Raw genomic sequence first — 21,229 nt, forward strand, 5'->3', positions numbered from 1 at the left:
TGATTCATATCAGAGCTCGGGGCAACATGATACTCCAGGTACCCTCAGCTGAGGAGATCGCAAAGCCCATTCCTATTTGAATATCCCAGAATAGCACTATGAACCATGCGTTAGGTGACATGCAATGGCTATTTACAGCAACCCAAAGAATAGCCTGTGACAGATATCAGCTAGGACTTATTTTAAGCTCATATTAATGTTCATGTTTGGCTGGTGTTAATGAATTGTGAGACATGCCACTGTAAACAGTCTGAAGATGGAGGGTGCACACTGAGATGCTCCATGGATTTGTGGTAAGTGCTTCCTCTGAAATCAAGCCTCTGTTTCACATACAGATAACAGGAAGAGGAGATGCTTCATCTTCCAGGCAAGGAAGCATCTGTGAAGCTCCCCAGAGGAACAAGTTTTGGGGAAGTCTGGAGGCTGCACACTGAGATCAGGGCTGAGCAAGGCACAGATCAAGCAGACTTCCATTGAATGATGAAAGCACGATGAAGATACTTTGAAGAACAGACAAATGAACAGCAACACATCAGTCTTTTCCCATTTTAATTTATACCCATTTTATTTTATATATATTTTATATATTTATATTTATTTTATATATTTATATAAAATATAATACATTTTATATATTTGAGGATTAACTATTTATGATACCTGCCATGCTACAGAAGGCCCGTTTGCAGGTCAGAGCAGTGAAGCTGTATCAAGTCCACGAACAATAAATCATTCCTTCCTTAGAAACAGGCATGAGGTTTAGGCCATGTTACCACTACATTTGTATACATCCTCTGACTCTTGTTTTCTTCTATATAGCAGTAGTTGATCAAATATATAACTGAATTCTGAAAGTCTTGAGCATAGGGTGTGATTATGAAATAGCAAAAAAGCAGATATAGAATAAACCCCAGCATACACAGTATCAGCTACTTATCATGCATCAAGTCAGGAACTGTCAAACTCATAGGCAGACTCCAGCGACTTGAGTTACTTTGCTATTTCATTTCAGAGTTGCTCTCTACTGCAAACCAGACTTCACCAGGGAAGAAGTGATAAAGCCCTATCAAATAATATATATAACAAGAGATCAGGATAAGCTGCATGTCCTCCAGCTGTCATCAAATCCCAATTATTTCTTAGAAAGATCTATGCCACTCTTTTCATGTTTTGTACACCAGAAAATAGAGGAGAACAGGGAGAATCATGGACTCTGTTCCCCTTCAGATGAATACATCACAACACCTCGAGTTCTGATTTCATTTCTTTCTGTTTCCCGTGGCCAGGGGGTTGTATGTGATGACCAGAACTCTCTTCTTGGGCTGGTGGGGCCCTTCTCTCCCACCTCCCTCCTGTCCCCAGCACTCGGGCCCAGATCATAATGTCCTTTCCAACCCTAACCACTCTATGTCTCTATGATTAACTGCCTCATCTGACACCAGGCTTGCTGCTCCTGTCCCCTCACGCTGGCAGGGTCTTTCCTTTCAATAATGAAAGTGAAAAACAGAAAGAAAAGGGGAAATGAATCATAGAATAGTTCGGGTTGGAAAGGACCCTAAGATCATCCAGTTCCAACCCCCCTGCCATGGGCAGGGACACCTCACACTAAACCATCTCACCCAAGGCTCTGTCCAACCTGGCTTTGAACACTGCCAGGGATGGAGCATTCACAACCTCCCTGGGCAACCCATTCCAGTGCCTCACCACCCTCACAGGAAAGAATTTCCTCCTTAGATCCAATCTAAACTTCCCCTGTTTAAGTTTGAACCCGTTACCCCTTGTCCTGTCACTACAGTAAACGGGTGATGCTCTCCTCGCTGCGCTGCCCAATACCCTCCCTGCGGAGCGGCGCTGGGCTCATTCCCTGGCACCTCGCTCTACGCTCAAGGACGCCCGAGGCTGAGCCGTTCATTACTACCCTGGCGCTGGCACCGTGATGCAATTCCCGGCCCAGCGGCAGCTGCCAGCGCAGCGTCACCCAGCTCCCTGCCAGGAACGGCACCGGGGCTGCTGCTGGGCACGAGCCCTTCCTGCTGCCGGGGTTGAGTTCCTCGGCCGCGGGTCTGCTGGATCACTGGGACAAGGAGCAGTGCTGGAAATACAGAGCTGGGACCTGGGGAGCGTCCTGTTTGTAACACAGCGCATTGCTGCCTTACGTTTTGGCTCAGAATTAAAAGCATTCCCAAACAGGAAGTGTCATAAAATCACAGAATCCCAAACTGTTCCAAACGGGTTGAAGGGACCTCAAAGCTCCTCCAGCCCCAACCCCTGGCACGGGCAGGGACCCCTTCCACTGGAGCAGCTTGCTCCAAGCCCCTGTGTCCAACCTGGCCTTGAACACTGCCAGGGATGGGGCAGGCACAGCTTCTCTGGGCACCCTGTGCCATTGTCCCACCACTCTCATAGTGAAGAACTTCTTAATGTCTAATCTCAGCCTCCCCTCTGGCAGGTTAAAGCCATTCCCCTCGGCCTGTCCCTGCAGGCCCTTGTCCAAAGCCCCTCTCCAGGTTTCCTGTAACCCTTTAGGTGTTGGATAGAAGTTTCTCGAGGTTGCTAAAACAGAAGCTAGGTTTCACTGCCATTTGGGGGGGGGGGGGGGGGGAAGGCAGAACCACCACCGTGGTGCACTTGAATGGCTCTGGCCCAGAACAATAAAAGGTGATTTCTCAGTATTTTGGGTCCTTTTCTGCGGAACCCGAGTTCCCGGGAGTTGTGACCCATTTCCATCGCTCTCACAAGCACGCCCTTTGCCTCCAGCCCCCTCCCTTGTCATCCGGTGATTACATCGTGTGGAAAACGGCAAGTTTAACTTAAACGTTCTTCCTCTCGGCACTGCACGGCACGAACGGGGCTGTGACACCCCAGACCTAAAGGCAGGCAGGGCACAGAACCCCAACTTTCTCGGCACAAAACACTCACTTCTGGCCAAGGAAAAGCGCGCGCACCGGGCTGGGGGCGTGGCCAGCGCTAGCCCCGCCCCCTGGGCGCGATCCCCGCGCCCCTCGTTAGTCTCGCGAGATCCGCCTCCTTCCTGCGCTCTCTTCTGTGCCGCGGCCCGACGGGATCCTTCGAGAAGTGCCCCCGCCCGGGCAGGCCCCGCCGCCGCGCATTGACCCGCGCCGCTCCTCCGTGCCGCAGCCATGTCCGTGGTGGGCATCGATCTGGGTTTCCAGAGCTGCTATGTGGCCGTGGCCCGCGCCGGCGGCATCGAGACCATCGCCAACGAGTACAGCGACCGCAGCACGCCGTGAGTGGGGCGCGGGCCGCGCTCAGGCGGCGGCCTCCCGCCGGAGGGACCGCGGCCGCCGGGGCCGGGTGTGCCGGGGCGGGAGGCAGCCGGGGCTGGGGGCGCTGGGTTTGCCATACAAACGCGATAGGAAGCGAGCGGTACCGCGCGGCCGGCGCGGAGAGAGGCTGCGGGTGCCCCGCGCTGCTGCTTTCCTTCCTGTGCAGTGTGAGCAGCGTGTGCGCCCTGAGGCAGGGCTGACTTCTGAACAGGGTCTGTGAATACAGGGAAAGGCAGCCACATCTTTGCTGGAAGTAGTAAAGCTTAGCTCCTAATAAATCTCTTCACCGTGTTCCGATATCCTCCTGCCTGTACCCCTGCAGTTCAGGCTCTTCTCCCCCCATTTCAGCTGGGCTGAACGCTGAGCTCGTGTTGAGGCTTTTAAACTCTCACTTGAAGCCAGCCACCAGACTGACTGGGGATGTGAGCAGCGCAGCCAGCTCTCCCCCCCCTTACCTGGAAAAGGCCCTGGCTAATAGTGCAGTTTGCCGGTGAACTCGGTCTTGAAGCAGGTCGCACTTTACAACGTGTGTAGTGTGCTCTAACTCTGCTGCTCTAAATCGGACTCCCAACACTTGTCTCAGGAACACTCTGTGATGCCTGGTTTTAATAAACTTTCTGAGAGGGAGAACTGGGATAAAACTCTTCTAAGAATAAATTGCAAAATAAAGATGGAAAAGAAACCTTCCAGTGCATCAAACCTGGAGGGAACTGTTTGCAAAGCTCTCTGAAAAGTTTCTCTCTGTTGTAGCATAGTTTTATTTTAAGCAGGTGTTGGAGTAAATAGCTGTCTTAATGAGATAGTTACATTGTCTTAGGTGGGGTTTTTTTAGGTCCTTCACGTCTATTTATAAAGATGAGAAGAATAAAATGATCTTGCTTCTCATTAGACAATACCTCGGCTCTGTTTGCCTGTTGCTATCTCTAAGCAATGAATCAATGAAGGAAGTTTTTAATCTGGTACCATGTGCTGGAGTAAGGAATAGTCTCTGAAGTGTTGTCAGTAACATGGCAGCTTAAGGGTTAGATGTACTAGGAAAATAGTTAATGTGAAGAACTTCAAGGCGCTCTTCTAGAAGCTCTGGGTACCTCAGGGAGCTGAAGTTCTGCTTATATATATTTGAGGTAAGAAGACACGTATGGCTCACTGAAGCTGTGTAAAGTACCTGGCGCAAAGCATCTTCCAGGAAATAATTCAGTTATGAAGGGCTGAAGTGAAATTGGAAAAAAAAGAAGCATAATTCAAATGATAGAAAAAGTTTTTAATGGGACTTAATCTCCAAGCACTGTTCTGGGGGAATGCAGATACCATTGTGTGAGCAAACCCATCTGTAAAGGGAATGCTTAATGACTTTGGCTTGGAAACAGCCTCTTTCAAAAAGCCACTGCTCAGTATTTCTGTACCATGACCTCTGGAGAAGTCATGCAGGGTGTTGTGGCAGGTTTCCTCAGGAGTGTGCTCATGGTCAGGGTTAAACGCTATTTACTATGATGACATCCGTGTTTTGGGAAGGATTTTTAGGTATTTGTTATTGTCATTGTTTGTTTTAGTGAAGTAAACCCTGCTGAATGCACTGTATTTAGTGCAGTAGCACAATGGTGTTCTCTCTGAATCTGCTTTCAGCTCTGCACTTGGATTCTTCCAGAATCCTGTGAAATTGGAACTTCTCTATCCAAAAGCAGCACAAAACATGTTTGTCTTTGAATACAATATTCTTAAAATGGAGAAGTGGTAGAGAGCAGGCTGGTAAAAATGAGAGGTGGGGGGAAGAGGGAGGTCGTCCATTATCTCCATAGGATGAAAGTGAAGTTGTAACTGAGCTTATGGAGTTGAGTGCTGGTTTTTTTTTTTTACTGTAGAGGAAATGTGCTTTGAGGGGCAGGAGATACCATCTGGGGAAGTGGAAGCAGGTGGGAGTGTGAAGTTGTGCCTGCAGGAGCATTAATGAAGTTCAAAGCCCTGCTTAAGTTGCTTCATTAGACCTGTGATGACCTTCAGTATGATTATGACTCTGCTCTAGGTGCTGTGGTTAGTTATGCAGCTCCCAGTAAATTGTGTAATAGTCTAATTCGTGTTTAATGAGTTAACCCTGGATCCTGTAGTAAACTGATTTGGGGAATGAGGCTGCCTCCTCCTTCCTTCCTTGCAGTTTAACTTAGCTTTGTCCAGGGCCTGATGTGACTGCTTGGGGCTTTGAGAAAAGAAGGGCTGGGATGGGCACAAAGGGAAGGAACAGCTGAGAACAATCCCATCTGTCCCACTGCAGCTCCTCAGAGAAGCCTGCCTGTTCATAAAGCATGGTTAAGAAGGATGTTTGCACTTCAGGGTTTTATTCCCTGCACATAATATGAGTTACCATATCTTTGGTTACTGCGCTGTCTCCTTCTGTTGAGAGGGACTTCTGCTTTGAGTTTTTAGTCTGGCAGGTTTTGAGAGTTCTGTGATCTGTCTTAGTGGATTTGTGGTGGATGGGGCTGATGGCTTGTGAACCGAGCAGTGAAGTAGCAGGGTATCTTAGTAGTCTAGGAGAAAAGCAGCAATTCCTGTTCATGTCTTTAATTCCTTTCTGGAGCCCAGAGTAAATTAGTAACCAGCTTCCAGCGTAGGGCTCCTGAGCTTTTTAACCATAAGCTCTACAGCTTGTGTTCCCTTAGGGTTTGCGTAGCACAGAATCCCCTCACTTTAGCTGGTCCTTTGAGTAGTTGTTTCAAATAACAGGTTCATTCAGAAGTGTTAATTCTGTTGCAGCACATTGCTTTGGGGTGGGCTTTGCCTCAGTTGTTAAGCTGTTAATAAATTGGAAGAAGATACAAACCCAGTGCTTTATCTCACTGTTGTCTTCAGTTCTGGTTTTGACCATTTCTGTTTGACAGGCCAATTCCAAACCTCAGGCTGGGATGGGATTTGTTTCTTATGGCAGCTCTGTGGCAGAGCCCTGTTGTAAAGCAGATTCTTGACCTGCTGCACAGGGAGCAGTTGAATTGTGCTGTTCCAGTGTTGTGTGAATAGTAACAATCTACTTGATTCATGGCATTCTTTTTTCCCCAGTAAGTTTACCTCAGTGATATGAGGAGCTTGGATTGGAGGGCTGGATTTAATTTTATGTATGCAAATAAAGAGGCTTAATAGGAGCAGGAATTCCTCCAGAATGGAGGGGGTTTATTCTGTGTTTTTCAGACCTGCAGGCTGTCACAAGTAGCTTGGCATGAAGTATGGTTTTTCTTTCTGTAACCTATATTGCAGTGAGTGCAGATGAAACACAATCACCAATTTTTCTCTGCAGGTTTGCTTTGCAGCTGGGAAGTTTAGTTAGCATTTGGTGCAGATATGTGGGAATGATTTCCTGAATACCTGATTTATTTCCTGTATGTCTTCTGAACAGTTGAATGTTTCCTGTATTATTAATGAACAACTTATCTTTGAGTGGCCTTAGATACGTGTGTAACTACTGAGTTAAAGGGTGTCTCCCCAGTTAACTATATAGATATAGAGCTTGAAGCAGCATGAGTTAAGTTTGGGTTCAGTGCTGTGCTGCTGTGCAGAGCATTGTTCTGACTGAGCTGAAAGTTCCTGTTCCCAGAATTTCTGTGCATATATTGCAGTGAGTGACCAGCCCCTCAATAGACCAAATGCTGTTTAAAATCTGATACTATCAACATTTCTCAACAAGATAAGCAGTGCAGTTCTACCAGTCACTTACTAACAGTCAGTCTTTCCTCTCATTACAGGTCATGTATATCGTTTGGACCCAAGAACCGCTCCATTGGTGCTGCAGCTAAAAGCCAGGTGAGAGTGTAGGCTGGGTAAGTCAGTAGGTGAGGAGCAGGGTGTATTGTTTGATTAGGGAAGGTGGCAGGTGTCTCTGAGCTGGTTTCTTGGTGTCTCTAGAATGTGTGAACAGCTGAGCTGAATTCAGCTGCTCAGCATGTAGTCTTGGGTAGGAAGCTCAGGGTTGATCATTGCATGTGATGAAGTGTGGAAACAAAAAAAGATACATAGTTTTGCTGCTTCTGAAATTCTGATAAATACTAATTAGAATTTACATTTTCAGCCCGGAAAGCAAGCTAAGCAGAGTGCTTCATCCTACCTTAGCATGTTCTTGTTTGTATGTCTTATGATAGCTTTTAATTATGTGACTGCATTCTATGGAATTCCATCGAGTGTGTAGTTCTGGCAGAAGGGGGACATACTTGAGTGTAAATATATCTTTCTTGACTCTTCGTGGTTGAGTTACAACCTAGATGTCTGTCTTGGGCATTCTTGCTTATGCTTTGAGTGTCTGTTGGTGTAGGTAGGTAAATATGATTTAAGGACACAGAAAAAGTGAAGCTGACTTGTCCTACTTCACATTTGGGTCCTGCTGTGTCATGCCTTATGTTGCTGTGAAACCCCTATAAAATGTGACTATTTTTTTCTTTGAAGTCCTCTACAGGAAGTGACTATTCAAACACTTGATTTTTCTTAGACTAAAATACCTAGAGATGGGTGAAGAGTCATTATCTAGAATACAAAAATGACTGGACACAACCATGTTATTCAAGAACAGAACAACTGTACTAGAACTAAATACAGATGTTTTTTCTGGGATTGAGTGTCTGCTTAGCTTAAAGAAAAGCATTGATACAGAGATCCAGTAGAGATGAGGTATGTCCTGCAGAAACTAAATGTACCCAACATCAGACCCAGGTTATGTAGGAAATAGACACTTGACTAAAACTGAATCACAGGTAAATGTTACATGGTACAGTGTTGTCTGCTCAGTGAACTGCTCTGGGTTTTAGTATGTGTCTTGCTCTAATGTAAATTAAAGAATTAAACAAGTTTGCTTTCACCATGTGAAAACAGGCTGTAACTTCTTTCACTTCTCCATTTGCACTGATCCCTGCTATTAATAAAAGACTCTTGTCAGTTAAATCAATTTGACAGCATCTTGGGGCTGTCTTGACTTTTCAAAGCTTTGTGACTGTGTCCTTGAACTGTTTTGTGGGAATACCTGTGTTGACTGTCACATGCATGTGATGAACCTGAGCTGGAGTTTACATCAATGTACTTGTTTTGTTTGTGGAACTACTGGCTGTGCTGTGATAGAAAGTTGGGGTGTAGGTTAAGGGGAAAGACACTTTGCTGTTATTTTTAAAGAGCGTCCTACAATTACACTGTGGCAATGGAGTGCTGTTTTAATCAGATGTTGATAGAATCTTGGCTCAGTTTCCTAGCATACGTTTTATTTTAAATCTCAAATTCCTGTAGGTTCCGTGAGTGATCAGAGGGAAGGTGCCTTCTAGCAACTGCCCTGATACAAGATACAAATGACAAAACTCTGCCGGTGGGAGAGGCATGAGAACAAAACTCTGTCTTCTGTTTGAAATTCAGATGTTGCCCTGACATGTTGTATTAAAGATTTCTTTTCCTCTAGGTTATTTCAAATGCAAAGAATACAGTACAAAGTTTTAAAAGATTTCATGGTCGTGCATTCTCAGATCCCTTTGTTCAAGCTGAAAAAGCAAGCCTTGCCTATGAACTTGTCCAGCTGCCAACAGGCTCAACTGGCATCAAGGTAAGTCTGGCAGATCTGAAAAAGAGCCAGAGGAGGAAACTGATAAAGTTCTCTTTAGTCTGTTTATTTTAAATCTTCTTGCTGTAGTTTCTGTTCTCTTGTGAATGGAAAATCTCAAATGGGGAATGAAAGGCTGATAATGCAGATGGTCTCTCCAGGTGTTAGGTGAGACTGTATTTAGTTATACAGCTTCACTGCCTTGCAAAGCCCACACCAACTGCTGTAGCAGTGCTTTTTACCTTTCACTCCACGGTGAATCTGGAAGACAAGTTACTTAACCAGTGGACTTACTTGGCTACTGTCCAGGTACTGCAGAGTTGTGAGAAGTCAGCTTAGTCCCTTCAGCTGAAATGGTAAAAATGGGTCCTTATCTACAACGGCTGATCGTCTGATTTGGATTTTAGCAATAACTGATGAACTTATCCCACACCAGCAGGAAGGAGGGTATCCTATGCACTGCTTACAACTTGGGGTTAAAAAACACAAAGCTGCTCTGCGCATTTTATATGTGAATTAAAATGTGCATTCCAGTGTTTATCTCACAGTTGCTGTGCACAAGCCAGGCCCTCAGGGAGAAGCTTGTACAGAGCTGGATTACTCTGTAAGCTTGCTTTTAGTAAAGGCTCTTTCTTGCATATGTTCCTTATGTGTGTAGCTTGTGGGTTGTGCTGTAGTGTAACCTGTGTGCATGATTCTTCTTTGAAGGCCATGTATATGGAAGAAGAAAGAAACTTTACTATTGAACAGGTGACAGGAATGCTTCTTACCAAGCTAAAAGAGACTGCTGAGAATGCGCTCAAGAAGCCTGTAGTTGACTGTGTTGTTTCTGTAAGTATGTGATGGTAACCAGGTCTTACCTATTTGGTTGGCATCATAGACTGAAATGATGGCAGCATGAAATTGCCCATGAGACTTGAATATTCAGGTATTTGTCTTTTCTGTTTAAAATGAATCTTTCTCCCATCTCTTCAACTCTAGACTTACTTCATTAATGGTGAAATGTCTTCAATGGCTGCTAATCAGCAGCATAAATAATATTTGATACCTGTTTCTGGTTCTTTGCTCCTAAAATGAGTGGCTTGAGAATAGGGTGGAAGAAACTTCACAAGAAGTAACTTTGTCTTCATGTAATGTTCTTCTTTCCCTTTCTCTGTTGCAACTGAAGTGAGCACTGAATTTGCAGGGTACCTCAGTTGTGCTCTTTACTGATTCTCTACGCACACTTGTAGTTGTTTGCTAAAGGTGGCTGTTCCAAATGCTTATATTGGATATCTGATCATCTTTCAGGTTCCTTCTTTCTACACAGATGCAGAAAGGAGATCTGTGATGGATGCTACACAGATCGCTGGTCTCAACTGTCTGAGACTGATAAATGAAACAACTGCAGGTAGCATCTTCCTTTCTCTCCCTTGCTTAATACTGTAGTTGTATTAAATAAAAGGGCTTGTAATCTGTCAGTCATCCATGTCCTCTGGAGTTACTGCTGCTTTTGTAAACTTAAAATGGATTAGTCAATCGTAAAGTTCCTTGAGCTCTGGTCTGTTATTTTGTTGCTTTACAGAGGCATAAAGATATTTCCTTAGTATGTGTTATAATGCAGCTACTGGGGGGCTTATGTTGTTTTGTGTTTTTTCTGTGTCCCTTTAGCCCTGGGAGTTTTGTTTAACTAGAAACTTTTTTCTGTAGCTTGAAAATGAAGGTGAAATGCTGATTATCTTTACTGATGACTCACTTAAGGAATTATGGACCTGAATATCCTGACTACAGTCTCTGCTTCTTGTCTCTGTGTAGTTGCCCTGGCATACGGGATCTATAAGCAAGACCTGCCTGCCCTGGAGGAGAAGCCACGGAATGTTGTTTTTGTGGATATGGGGCATTCTGCGTATCAAGTTTCTGTTTGTGCATTCAACAAAGGAAAGCTGAAAGTAAACAATCAGTTCTGCATCCATTTTAATCACTAGCAGCAATATTCACTAGCGCATACAGGGCCTGTGACAGGCAAGCTTGCTTGTCTTTACACTATGCATCCAGACAGCTCAGTTCTTACTCTTAAAGTTGTTCTTTGTCTGGAGTTAAAAGTAGGGCAGGGAGCTAGAGAGCTTTTGAGCAGTGTGTGGAGGAAGCAAACATGCCTCAATCAGCACATTTTGGCAAAGAATAAAAAGCCTGAATTAAACTGTGTAGTCAGAAATTATCATATCTGACTGGATGCTGCTTTCAGAGAATACTCCAGTCATGAGAGCAAGCATGAAAGCAGGCATTCCTAGGATGCTCTAAGTGTCATGTTTTAAACATTAGCTGTGGGGCTCATTTGAAAGAGCAAAAACATTCTAATTACATTAAGCTTTGAGTGGAAGGTAAGCAAGTTACAGTATGAGCTGCGAAAGCATTACTGTTCTCAGCATTTCTTAGTGGCCTTTTTACAATTACAGTCTGGGCTTCTGCAGTTCCAGTAACTGAATCGGTTGGAGAAACAAACCCAAACTTTCAAGTACAGGGCAGTGAAATGCAGAGAGGGCAAGAGTTATGAAAGTCTTGGTTTTTGTTGAAGTTCTGTTTTCTCTTGTAAGGAAACGTGACCTACTTTGTGTTTCTCCGATTTGTCTTTTAAACACTGTAACCACAGAAGTGTGGAAGGGATGCCTCTGAGTGTAGAGTGGAGAGTGGGGCAGCAAGGCAGTTAAAACAGTGTAGAGGCCAAACCTTGTCTGGAGGAGAATAATGGGATACTTCACTGATTTCTGTTACTTAAAAAATCAGTTCCCAACATGTTTAAAGCACAGAATCAGCTGAGGTGGATGGGTCACAGATGTTCTTTGCAGATAATCCCCTCATCAGAAATGAGCACCTATTTGTGAGAGTTAATAGTATTTATTCTCTCCAGGTTTTATTCTTGGCTTGTTCCACCCTTCTGAGGCATCAAAAATTAATCTGGGATATGACTCAAAGTGACAGTGGCTAAGCAGAATTTGGGAACCGATCTTGTGCTTACAGTACAAGCTGCTGAACAGATTGTGCTGCTGAGCCTTGCCCTAGCTTCCTAAATTGCCTCTGAAAGTTGCCACCTGGCTACAGGAAGGCTGAGGGCCCAAAGCTGCTTCTAGCATTTGGTACATGGTTTTTTTCTCCTGTGAGAATTGCCATTCAGAGAGGGGTCTCATATTTGTGAAGGTGCCAGAATTTGTCCAAGGTAATGGTGGTTCTGTCTCCAACAGCACTTTGAACACATCTGATAACCGGCTACAACAGGCACAGGATAGTCATGGCTTAGACTTGGTAGGCTTTAAAGAAAACCAAACGTATCTCAGGATGTGTACATCTGTTACTGCAGATGCTGGTAATGTAATTGCTACTTAGGTTGCCCTGAAATAGAGTAGAATAGCTTAGTTGTTGCCAGCAGTGTGTGAAGTGTGAAAGCTGAGTATGGGACATGGATTTATTGTTTGGACTAGGTTGGGCCTCTTCTAGATGAGGCTTATCAAAAGAAAGTCCTCACTGCAAAGGCAGAGTAAAAAATGAACTGTACCGGATTCTTCCTGTTGTGGCTGCACCAGTGCAATTCTTCCTCAGCAGTAACATTGTAGTACTTGCTTTAATTTCAAATTGACTGTGCTTGAAACCAAGAAATGCTTTGATGTTAACTGCTAACTGCTGTCACTGAGTAATGAGAAACTGCCATTACTGAAGAGTACCGTTTCTTTAAGGTTCTCGCTACAGCGTTTGACACAACACTGGGAGGCAGGAAGTTTGATGAGATGTTAGTTGAATACTTCTGTGAAGAATTTGGCAAGAAATACAAACTGGACATCAAGTCCAAGATCCGGGCACTGCTGAGGCTGTCCCAGGAGTGTGAGAAGCTGAAAAAGCTGATGAGTGCAAATGCCTCCGACCTCCCAATGAATATAGAGTGCTTCATGAATGACATTGATGTCTCTGGAACAATGAACAGGTAATGGCTATACTTTAAGCTTCGTTCAAAATGCTTCAGTCAAGAAACTTAGCACTTCAAACTTAGTATCGAGTGCTTAGTCCTGGGGGGAGGTGGAAATGTGAGAACAGTGTGTGTGGGGTGCTGCTAAGAATGATGATGTTTAGGGGCTGGCCAGTGGCCTTGGGCTAGGAGGGAGGGCTGTGAGTGTTGCAAGTGTGCCTGGATTACTAGAGCAAAGTTTGTGGGAGAGCTTACTTCATAAGTATAAAATTAGGACTGGGGGAGGGAAAACCCTGCAGCATGTAGCTGCAGTGGCATTTTTCTGCTTTTGGTGTCCTGTTGTATTTGCAGTATTAACTTCTGGTTTGCTATAGCTTGATTTATGGTTTCCTCCAACAGAAGCAAATTCTTAGAGATGTGTGATGGGCTGCTTGCAAGAGTAGAGCCCCCCCTTCGCAGTGTGCTGGAGCAAGCCAGTAAGTGATGATGCATTCTGTGTTCTGCATACAGGAAAGACATCCCTATCACAAGCTTCCTTTGGGTCTTGACAGGGCTCAGAGAGGTGGATTTAGCACAGCTAACAATTTCTTGCTTAGCAGTTACAAGCTTTTAAACTTCTTCACACAAGGTAAAAACCTGAAAGTCTTATTGCTTCGAAACATGGAGAACAAGCTTAAATTAAGTAATGGTTGGTGTAAGCATCTAGTTTATGATGTCAGCATATTTGTGTAAAACAGTCTAAAAACTAATGTCTGACTCCTTTCTAGAGTTAAAGAAGGAGGATATTTATGCAGTAGAGATAGTTGGTGGTACCACAAGGATCCCCGCTGTAAAAGAGAAGATCAGTAAATTTTTTGGCAAAGAAGTCAGTACAACTTTGAATGCAGATGAGGCTGTGGCACGAGGTTGTGCGCTGCAGGTAACAAGTGCTGTTTGTTTTAGCTCTTGAGTATTATTACTGAAATCACAAGTATTTGAGACGGGGTCCCCAAGTAACATGAAGGATACTTCATGTGTATCCTAGAATGGATTCAAGTAAGCTTCAGGAAAGCAGTTGGAAGAATGAGAATAGCAGATTTAAGCAATTCTGTTGTGCTGTTTGTCTAAGCCAAATCAGAAGGTCAGTGTAGCTTGTTGAAGTGAAGCAGAGAGCATGTTTCAGTGTGGCTGGGAATTGGTAGTTTGGTAAAGCTCATGTGATGTTTTGTCTTCCAGGCTCCTTTGGGGGCCCAGGTTAAACAGGGGAAAACCTTTTTTTGTTACAGCACTACTGATGAACTTGTGATATTAAACAGTTGCTTAATAACATGGATGGGAATGAAAGCTTAGCTTCTTGCTAATGGGAATCTGTCTCCTGAGCTGGAATCAGCCGCTTGAATGGCTTAAGCAGTAGTAAATATTCTTAATAGTTACAAGTGCTATCATACCTTGAAGGCACCTTGATTTTGCTCTGATCACCTCACTTCTCTAAATGTTTAACATGTGCTTACAGCTCTGTTCAGTCAGTTGTATGAGCTGTAGGGATCTGCTTAAAGAGAATTTTCTGGTACAGTATGCAGATAGCCTGGTACTGTGTCACTGTAGAAAGTAACTTGAGATTTCCTAATCCCTTACGTGGGCACAAAACCCACTTCAGTAGCCTAACCATAGCAAACCAGACAACATGACTCTAAGGCAGAACTTGTGTATTTCTATTTTTGGAGTGATCAGATTAAGACAGCCATTAGCCTCCCTTAAACTAGAGTAAATCGGCATATGAAGCTGCCTAAATAGCCACTTGCTGAATTAAGTTAGTGGTCACCTGAAGTTTGAATGTTTCTAACATGGCTCTTGTGTTCTTTCAGTGTGCTATTTTATCCCCGGCTTTCAAAGTGAGGGAATTCTCCATCACAGATTTGATACCGTATCCTATTTCTTTACGATGGAATTCACCAGCAGAGGAAGGGTTAAGGTAAAAAGTTCAGTTTGCTTTCATGATTATATACAGCTTAAAACCGAGTGATGACAACTGGAAGTAAATAATGCTTTTAGAGCAGTGCTCAGTTAACAAATCAAATGCTGATACTTTTTCTGACGTTAATGGGGGGCAGTTTAGCACTTCCTACATGGCTGTTGGCCTTGCTCTAACCTAAAAGGTTTGGAGACTCTTCTTGTCCCTTCTTAAAGAAGCTTTTTCCTTAAGGTATAAGGGTCTCTAGAAAAGTTGTTACCTTTATCAGATTCATTAGCCATGTACTGAAGGATTGCTCTGTTTTCTCTTGCAGTGACTGTGAGGTCTTTCCCAAGAACCATGCTTCCCCGTTTTCTAAGGTCCTCACCTTCTACAGAAAGGAGCCGTTTACTCTGGAGGCATACTACAGTTGTCCCAAGGAGCTGCCTTACCCAGATCCTGATATAGGTTAAGACCATTCTTTAACCATTTATTAGTGGCCATGTCCAAGTTTCAGGACTTCTGTCTGATCATATAGTCTGGAAAGTGCCATGGGGATAGGTCTCTGAAGTCGTGGGTCTACAGTAAAATGAGTGGAGTAATATGAAGTTTATGGACAAATAGGCTAAATAAAGATCATCCTGATGTTGGAACAAACCTGAAAGGGGTACACTGAGAGTTGTGCTGTCTTTAATGCTCTCTTACAGCACACCATAGAGAATTCTAATAGCTGTGTTTCCTAGCACTGCCGAGTAAAAAAAATTGACTTGTTTGACTTGAGTAGGATTTGATACCCTCTTAAGTGCATTGCAGTGATCTGTTGTCAGCAACTCAGGTTTTACTTCACATTTAGTGATTAAGCTAATCAAATGGTATCTTTTTTTCTCTCTGGGATTGCTTAGCTCACTTCTTGGTTCAGAAGGTCACTCCTCAAACAGATGGATCCAGTTCAAAAGTGAAAGTCAAAGTCAGAGTAAATATCCACGGTATCTTCAGTGTCTCAAGTGCGTCTTTAGTGGAGGTTCATAAATCTGATGAGAATGAAGAGCCTATGGAAACAGACCAGCATGCAAAAGAGGAAGAGGTAATGAATTCTGTTGCTCTTAGTACTTGGCCAGTTGTGCTTTGTCAGCCTTCCAAGTTCTGGGAGGGTTCTAATACTTGTGTAAGGATTTAGTAGATACCTCCAACAACTAAAATAAAGATGCAATCAAGTACTAATTGAAGTATGTTACACCGGTGACAGATCCTCTTGATGCCAGGACTGGGGGGTATAAATAAAATTCCTAATTGTGGAGCTGTTGCTTGCCTAGGTTACAAGCTTATAACTTAAATCTTGAGACTCTAGGTTTCATTCTGTTCCTTTTGCCAAAGAGCACTAGGTGTTGTGATCAGCCTAGGAGCTGAAGCAGTGATCTGCATATGCATTGTTTAATGTGTCAAATTGGACCTCTTTATGAATTTCAGAAGATGCAAATAGATCAGGAAGAGCAGCAGAAAACTGAAGAACAACAGCAGGCCCAACCTGAAAATAAGGCTGAGTCTGAAGAAATGGAGGTAATGTGACCATTTGAGACTCCTGTTTTACAGGATACACTCGCACACTGCGTATTCCCATGAGTCTTGTAGAAGTATTTGCTGCTTTTGCTGTAGCTCTGGAAGCTGAACTTTCATTGAATGTATGGGTAGTCTGTGTTTGATTAGAGCTTTGGAAGTATGTAACTAGTGTGGATAATTAACTGCAGACCTGGCAAGTGTTCTAGTACTAATGAAATGAGTGAACACTCCTTTTTGTGTAGCTTTCAATAACTTAAATACTAGAGAAGTAGTCAATTATTGACTACACTCCTGTGGTGGTTTCAGTGTGCCTGGGAAAAGTCTGTAGTTGCCTTCACTACCTCTGACTAGCAGCTGCACTGTCAGTGTGACAGGTAGTATGTAGCTCTGCTGAGGTGCATCAACTCAGTCGTACTTTCTGTTATTAGTCTTGAATACTCGGTGTGAACTGGCTGATGTTCTTACCTTGAATATATTTCTTTAATGCAGACTACTCAGGCTGACTTGAAAGACAAGAAAGTGGATCAACCACCTCAAGCCAAGAAGGCTAAAGTAAAGACAACCACTGTGGACCTCCCCATTGAGAACCAGTTGGTGTGGCAGATAGGGAAGGATATGCTGAACTTATTCATTGAGAATGAGGTAAACTCTTAACTGCCAAAGTTGCCATTTCACTGGTTGAGCTCCAGAAATGTTCCTGTTTGAACATGGTTAATGGATAAGGATAATCAAGGAAAGATGGAAAGGCTCATGCGCTGTTGGTGAGGTGAACAGCATTGACCCACAGAGCCAAGCTACATTCTTCCCATTAGTGAATGCTGTAACTTTCCCTCAGGAGGGGTTCTGCAGAAGGCCAGTTCACAGGGTGATTACTTCTGAGATCACCTGCAGTTAAAGGTGCTCAGTGGCAGCTGCTATCAAGTTGAAAGTTCCTCAACGAGAGGAAGATCTGTTGAGTATCCCACCAAAACTGCCACGAATCCTCATACATGTGCTGCGTTTAGAACAGTTCTGTAAAGCACACTATTCCAAAATCTGAAGTCAACCTTAAGCTTTTAAGGTATTCCAGCAGTGTATGTTAAATAACTACCTTTTTGGCTTACTAACTTGACAACTTGTTCACAGGGCAAAATGATAATGCAGGATAAACTAGAGAAGGAGAGGAATGATGCCAAGAATGCTGTGGAAGAATATGTGTATGATATGAGAGACAAACTCTGTGGTATTTATGAGAAGTTTGTTAGTGAAGATGTAAGTACTGCTTACTTGATATCTTCTAATGCCTTTCTGTACGATCAGCAGTTGTATTGTCATAACCTGTGACCTGTATCAGATGCTGTCTTTATCTAGACTGTCTTCAGACTTTAAATGAGGAGAAATAGCTTTTAACCTTTCTGGCTATGCAGATAACTATCTAAATATGGCCTGAGTACCAGCAGATGGTACCCAGCATACATGGTGTGTTCTAGTCCAAAGCAGTTGCAGCAGTTAAGGTGTTACCAGAGTGTATGTTTTGAGAGTGAAACAGACTAGGTGCATGTGCACAATGCTTTTAATGTTTTCATGCATCTTGTTCTAGTCTGCTTCTTTGTCAGTATTTAGGGATAGTGTAAAGAATAAAAACCTCAAAGACAGCCCTACCTGGGCACAAAATCAAGGGATTTGTCTGACTAAAGGTGGGTGCCTGTGTCTGGACAGGTTGCCCTAAAAATCTCTTGGTGTTATTAATTAGCTTTCTCTCTTGTACTAACGGAGCTTGGTGTGTTAGCTTTAAAGTTAGGGGACTGTGGTAATCAGTTGAGTCACTGCAAACTCCTGCCTGGATCCCTGTTGGTGGCAGTGGGAGCCTTGCCTTGTAGAGCCCAGGCACCTCCATCTGAGTCAGAAGTGGGCCAAGTTGAGTGGGATTCATCACTCCCTCACTAAAGATGAGTTGTTGTCTGTTCTCTGGCTTGCTTGTGGACTGATGATGAAAATGTGAATAAAAGATAAAGGTGGGGGGAATAGGCTTTTGTGGCACAGTACTGGTCTCAGCTGTGATGGAGGGTTCTTCCTTAGCCCTGGGCTCTACCACAAAGCCATACTGAAGGATTTCTGATTTCTCATTAAAGTAGTTTCAAACAAGTTCTCACATTTTTAGCCTGTAACCCTTCCAGAAAGGTTCTGAGCATCATTTAATACCATCTAACAGAACATCTCACCTACCTGTTTTGTGTGGGTTCCTTCAGGATAGAAATAGTTTCACACTGAAGCTAGAGGATACAGAAAATTGGCTTTATGAAGATGGTGAAGACCAACCCAAGCAAATTTACATTGACAAGTTGGTGGAATTGAAGGTAAGTGGTTCTTGGATGCAGTAAGTTCCAGTGGGAATGTGGAGAGCTTTGTTCAGGTGGGGAGCTGTCAGAGCTCTCCTGGTGCAGTGATGAGCACTGCTAACAAGCTGCTTAGCTTGCTCATTAATAAGCACATGAGGAGCAGGCCTCCAGTAAACCTGTAGCAGTTCAGGGTTGAGGGAGATTCAGTCCTTACTGTAAGTAGGGGGAATAGTAGAAGTTTCAGGGGGGTTCAGAAGTGGTGAATGTACCCTATCAGATCGTGCAGGAGCATGGCTGTGTGGGTTTTGATACCTGCTGTTCTCTGTTTCAGGCTCTGGGCCAGCCTATTCAGGCAAGATACCAAGAATCGGAGGAAAGGCCAAAAGCATTTGAGGAATTAGGAAAGCACATTCAGCAGTACATGAAAACTGTTCTTGCATTCAGAGCAAAGGTATTTATGTATTTAATTTCTGGCAGATACAAGCAAGTGCTACAAGTCTTTTCTGCATTTTAAGTAAGCTCCTTCAACAAGCTGGTGCACCCTCCTGGCTCTATTTTCAGAAGTGGATGTTGGCTTGAAAACCTGACAGTCTCTTAAGTCCATGAGGTGTGGATTTCCTCATGGACTTCAGCTCTCTGATTAGAGCCGTGGATGATCAGGTGAACTGCTCTGCTGGCTCCAAAAGCCTCCTGGCTAAATGGGTCTTTCTGGTGTGCGGGAGCTCGGGTTTGAGGAGATCAGTGTGCAGTGCACTTAGATACTGGTTTTGAACAGCTACTCCTGCTTTGCTGTTTCAGGATGAACAGTATGACCACCTGGATGAAGCAGATGTGGCGAAAGTGGAGAAGAGCGCAAATGAAGCTACGGAGTGGATGAACAACCACCTTAATCTCCAGAACAAGAGAAGTCTTACGTTGGACCCAGTGATAAAAGCGAAGGACATACAAGCCAAGATTAAAGTAAGTCTTTGTACATAATTCACTGCATTTCCATGAATCTTTCTGATTATTGGTCTAGTTTGTCATGCTCGGAGAGACTTTAAGGTAAGAAATCTGTGCTGGCAGGACAGTGACTGGGTGTTAACCTCTTGATCATTGGGGAGCATCTGCCTGTGGCTTGAATATCCAACTGGTGGTGGCAGAGTTCACTTGAGCAACAGGTTAAAGTAGAGCTGTGGTTGGATAAACCCACTTCTGTGTTTTATTTGATTTCCAGGAATTGACAAGTATTTGCAATCCTATTGTCCGAAAACCCAAACCCAAAGTTGAGCTCCCAAAAGAGGAGCAGAAGCCACCTGAACCCAATGGACCTGTGGATGGGGAGGGTGAAGGCAACACCACAGCCCCCACTGCCGAGCAGAGCGCTGCTGCCCCGCCGGCTGCTGAGAAGAAGCTTCCAGAGATGGACATTGACTGAGTGTCAGCACCTGTTTATATTATGGCGAACTACAATAAAGCTTTAAGTTGTCAACTTTGTATGTTCTGAATACAGAGTGAAGCAAGTGCATACCACAGCGCTCGTAGGAACTCCTGGAGAGGTTTGGTCAGTGCGTCGACTGCGACGCTCAGTGCCTCGCTCAGATAAGCAGCATTTCTTGCCATTATGGTTGTATTTAGAAGTGTTGGTATTTTTACTAGACCTTTAGGAACAGCCCTAAGTTCATTCTCTATTTGTAGTGTCCATGGGGAGCTGGCCTTGATGTAGAGGGGTGAGACAGCAGCACTGTTCTCTAGGTACCCTTGGCCTGTGGTTCTCTGTTCACTTCCCCTCACCGGTGGCCCAGTGGCACTTGGTGCCATGTCCCCTGGTGTGGGAGCTGCTGGGGGTTGGGGGAAGCTCCCACCAGAGGCTGACGCAGAACCTTTCCGTCACTCACCCTCATCTAACCCTTGCTGTAGTGTTAACACACTGCTCCAGCTCATTCACGTGCGCTCCAACACGAGGTTGCAAAGCAGGGGCTGGTACCATCATGTTAATGGGTACCTTCTCATCGTGGGTCTGCATCCCTGGCATGCATTCAGAGAGGAGCAGCTCCTGTGGATCCCTGAATGTGCTCCTAGCCAGGGACTGTGTGTGTCTGGCTGCTTTCTCCTGATCAGACCATGCAAGCTTCTCTCTAATGAAATTAGATGCTTGTAGAAAGAGTGAATACTTGTATTTCTGCTGCCTGCACTGAGCGTTGACTCTGACTTGCTCCTAACTCTTCCAGGGAATATGCTTGCTTCCATGGGGATACGCTTGCTTCCATGAGGCCTTCAGTTGGAATGCTTGGGGTTTGGTTTGGCTTTTTTTTCCCAGGAAAAGGAAGACCTGACACATCTTGGCTTTTTTTTTTTCTATGATCTTTAGGCAATGATTTGCTTCTAGTACCGATTGTCATTAATCTTGCAAACATTAATTTGTATCTGTTAAAATCCAAACCTGGAACACCCATTCAGATACTGCAAGAAATAAATGCACTGGATTCTACCCCATCACCTTCTCCAGCTCTTGATTGCAATGCAGAGGCAGTGGTGGGGGGGCAGAGGCAGGGCACAGCTCAAAGTCTTTAATGCCTTTTGTGCTGCTGCGGGTGAAGCTGCAATTGCCAGACCCTGCTTCAGACCCCTTTAATGAAGCAGAATGGAGAGGGGCTTTGGACAAGGGGA

The 21,229-nt window shown here is 44.2% G+C and overlaps 1 protein-coding gene across 1 annotated transcript; it reads left to right on the top strand.

The window, feature by feature from the left end:
* Positions 1 to 3,026: 3,026 nt before the first annotated feature.
* Positions 3,027 to 20,051, top strand: HSPA4 (heat shock protein family A (Hsp70) member 4). The gene is made up of 19 exons (XM_062638174.1): positions 3,027 to 3,247; positions 7,016 to 7,073; positions 8,704 to 8,844; positions 9,550 to 9,672; positions 10,132 to 10,231; positions 10,636 to 10,769; positions 12,549 to 12,793; positions 13,175 to 13,251; positions 13,543 to 13,694; positions 14,620 to 14,726; positions 15,040 to 15,173; positions 15,608 to 15,789; positions 16,173 to 16,262; positions 16,752 to 16,904; positions 17,388 to 17,513; positions 18,491 to 18,598; positions 18,912 to 19,031; positions 19,379 to 19,540; positions 19,797 to 20,051. Exons 1-19 carry the CDS (start codon positions 3,141 to 3,143, stop codon positions 19,995 to 19,997), a joined length of 2,520 nt encoding a protein of 839 aa, XP_062494158.1. The 5' UTR covers positions 3,027 to 3,140; the 3' UTR covers positions 19,998 to 20,051.
* The last annotated feature ends 1,178 nt before the right edge of the window (positions 20,052 to 21,229 follow it).

The sequence above is a fragment of the Pezoporus occidentalis genome, unplaced genomic scaffold (genome assembly GCF_034315485.1).
Source record: "Pezoporus occidentalis ecotype Australia unplaced genomic scaffold, CSIRO_AGI_Poc_V1 ctg55, whole genome shotgun sequence".
Taxonomy (NCBI): Eukaryota; Metazoa; Chordata; class Aves; order Psittaciformes; family Psittacidae; genus Pezoporus; species Pezoporus occidentalis.

Excerpts from the sequence above, each read along its gene's own strand:
- HSPA4 (XM_062638174.1), top strand. The coding sequence starts at position 3,141 with ATGTCCGTGGTGGGCATCGATCTGGGTTTCCAGAGCTGCTATGTGGCC. Across the intron at positions 15,174-15,607 it reads TTACCCAGATCCTGATATAG|CTCACTTCTTGGTTCAGAAG; the intron begins GTTAAGACCATT and ends GGGATTGCTTAG. Across the intron at positions 15,790-16,172 it reads AGCATGCAAAAGAGGAAGAG|AAGATGCAAATAGATCAGGA; the intron begins GTAATGAATTCT and ends TATGAATTTCAG.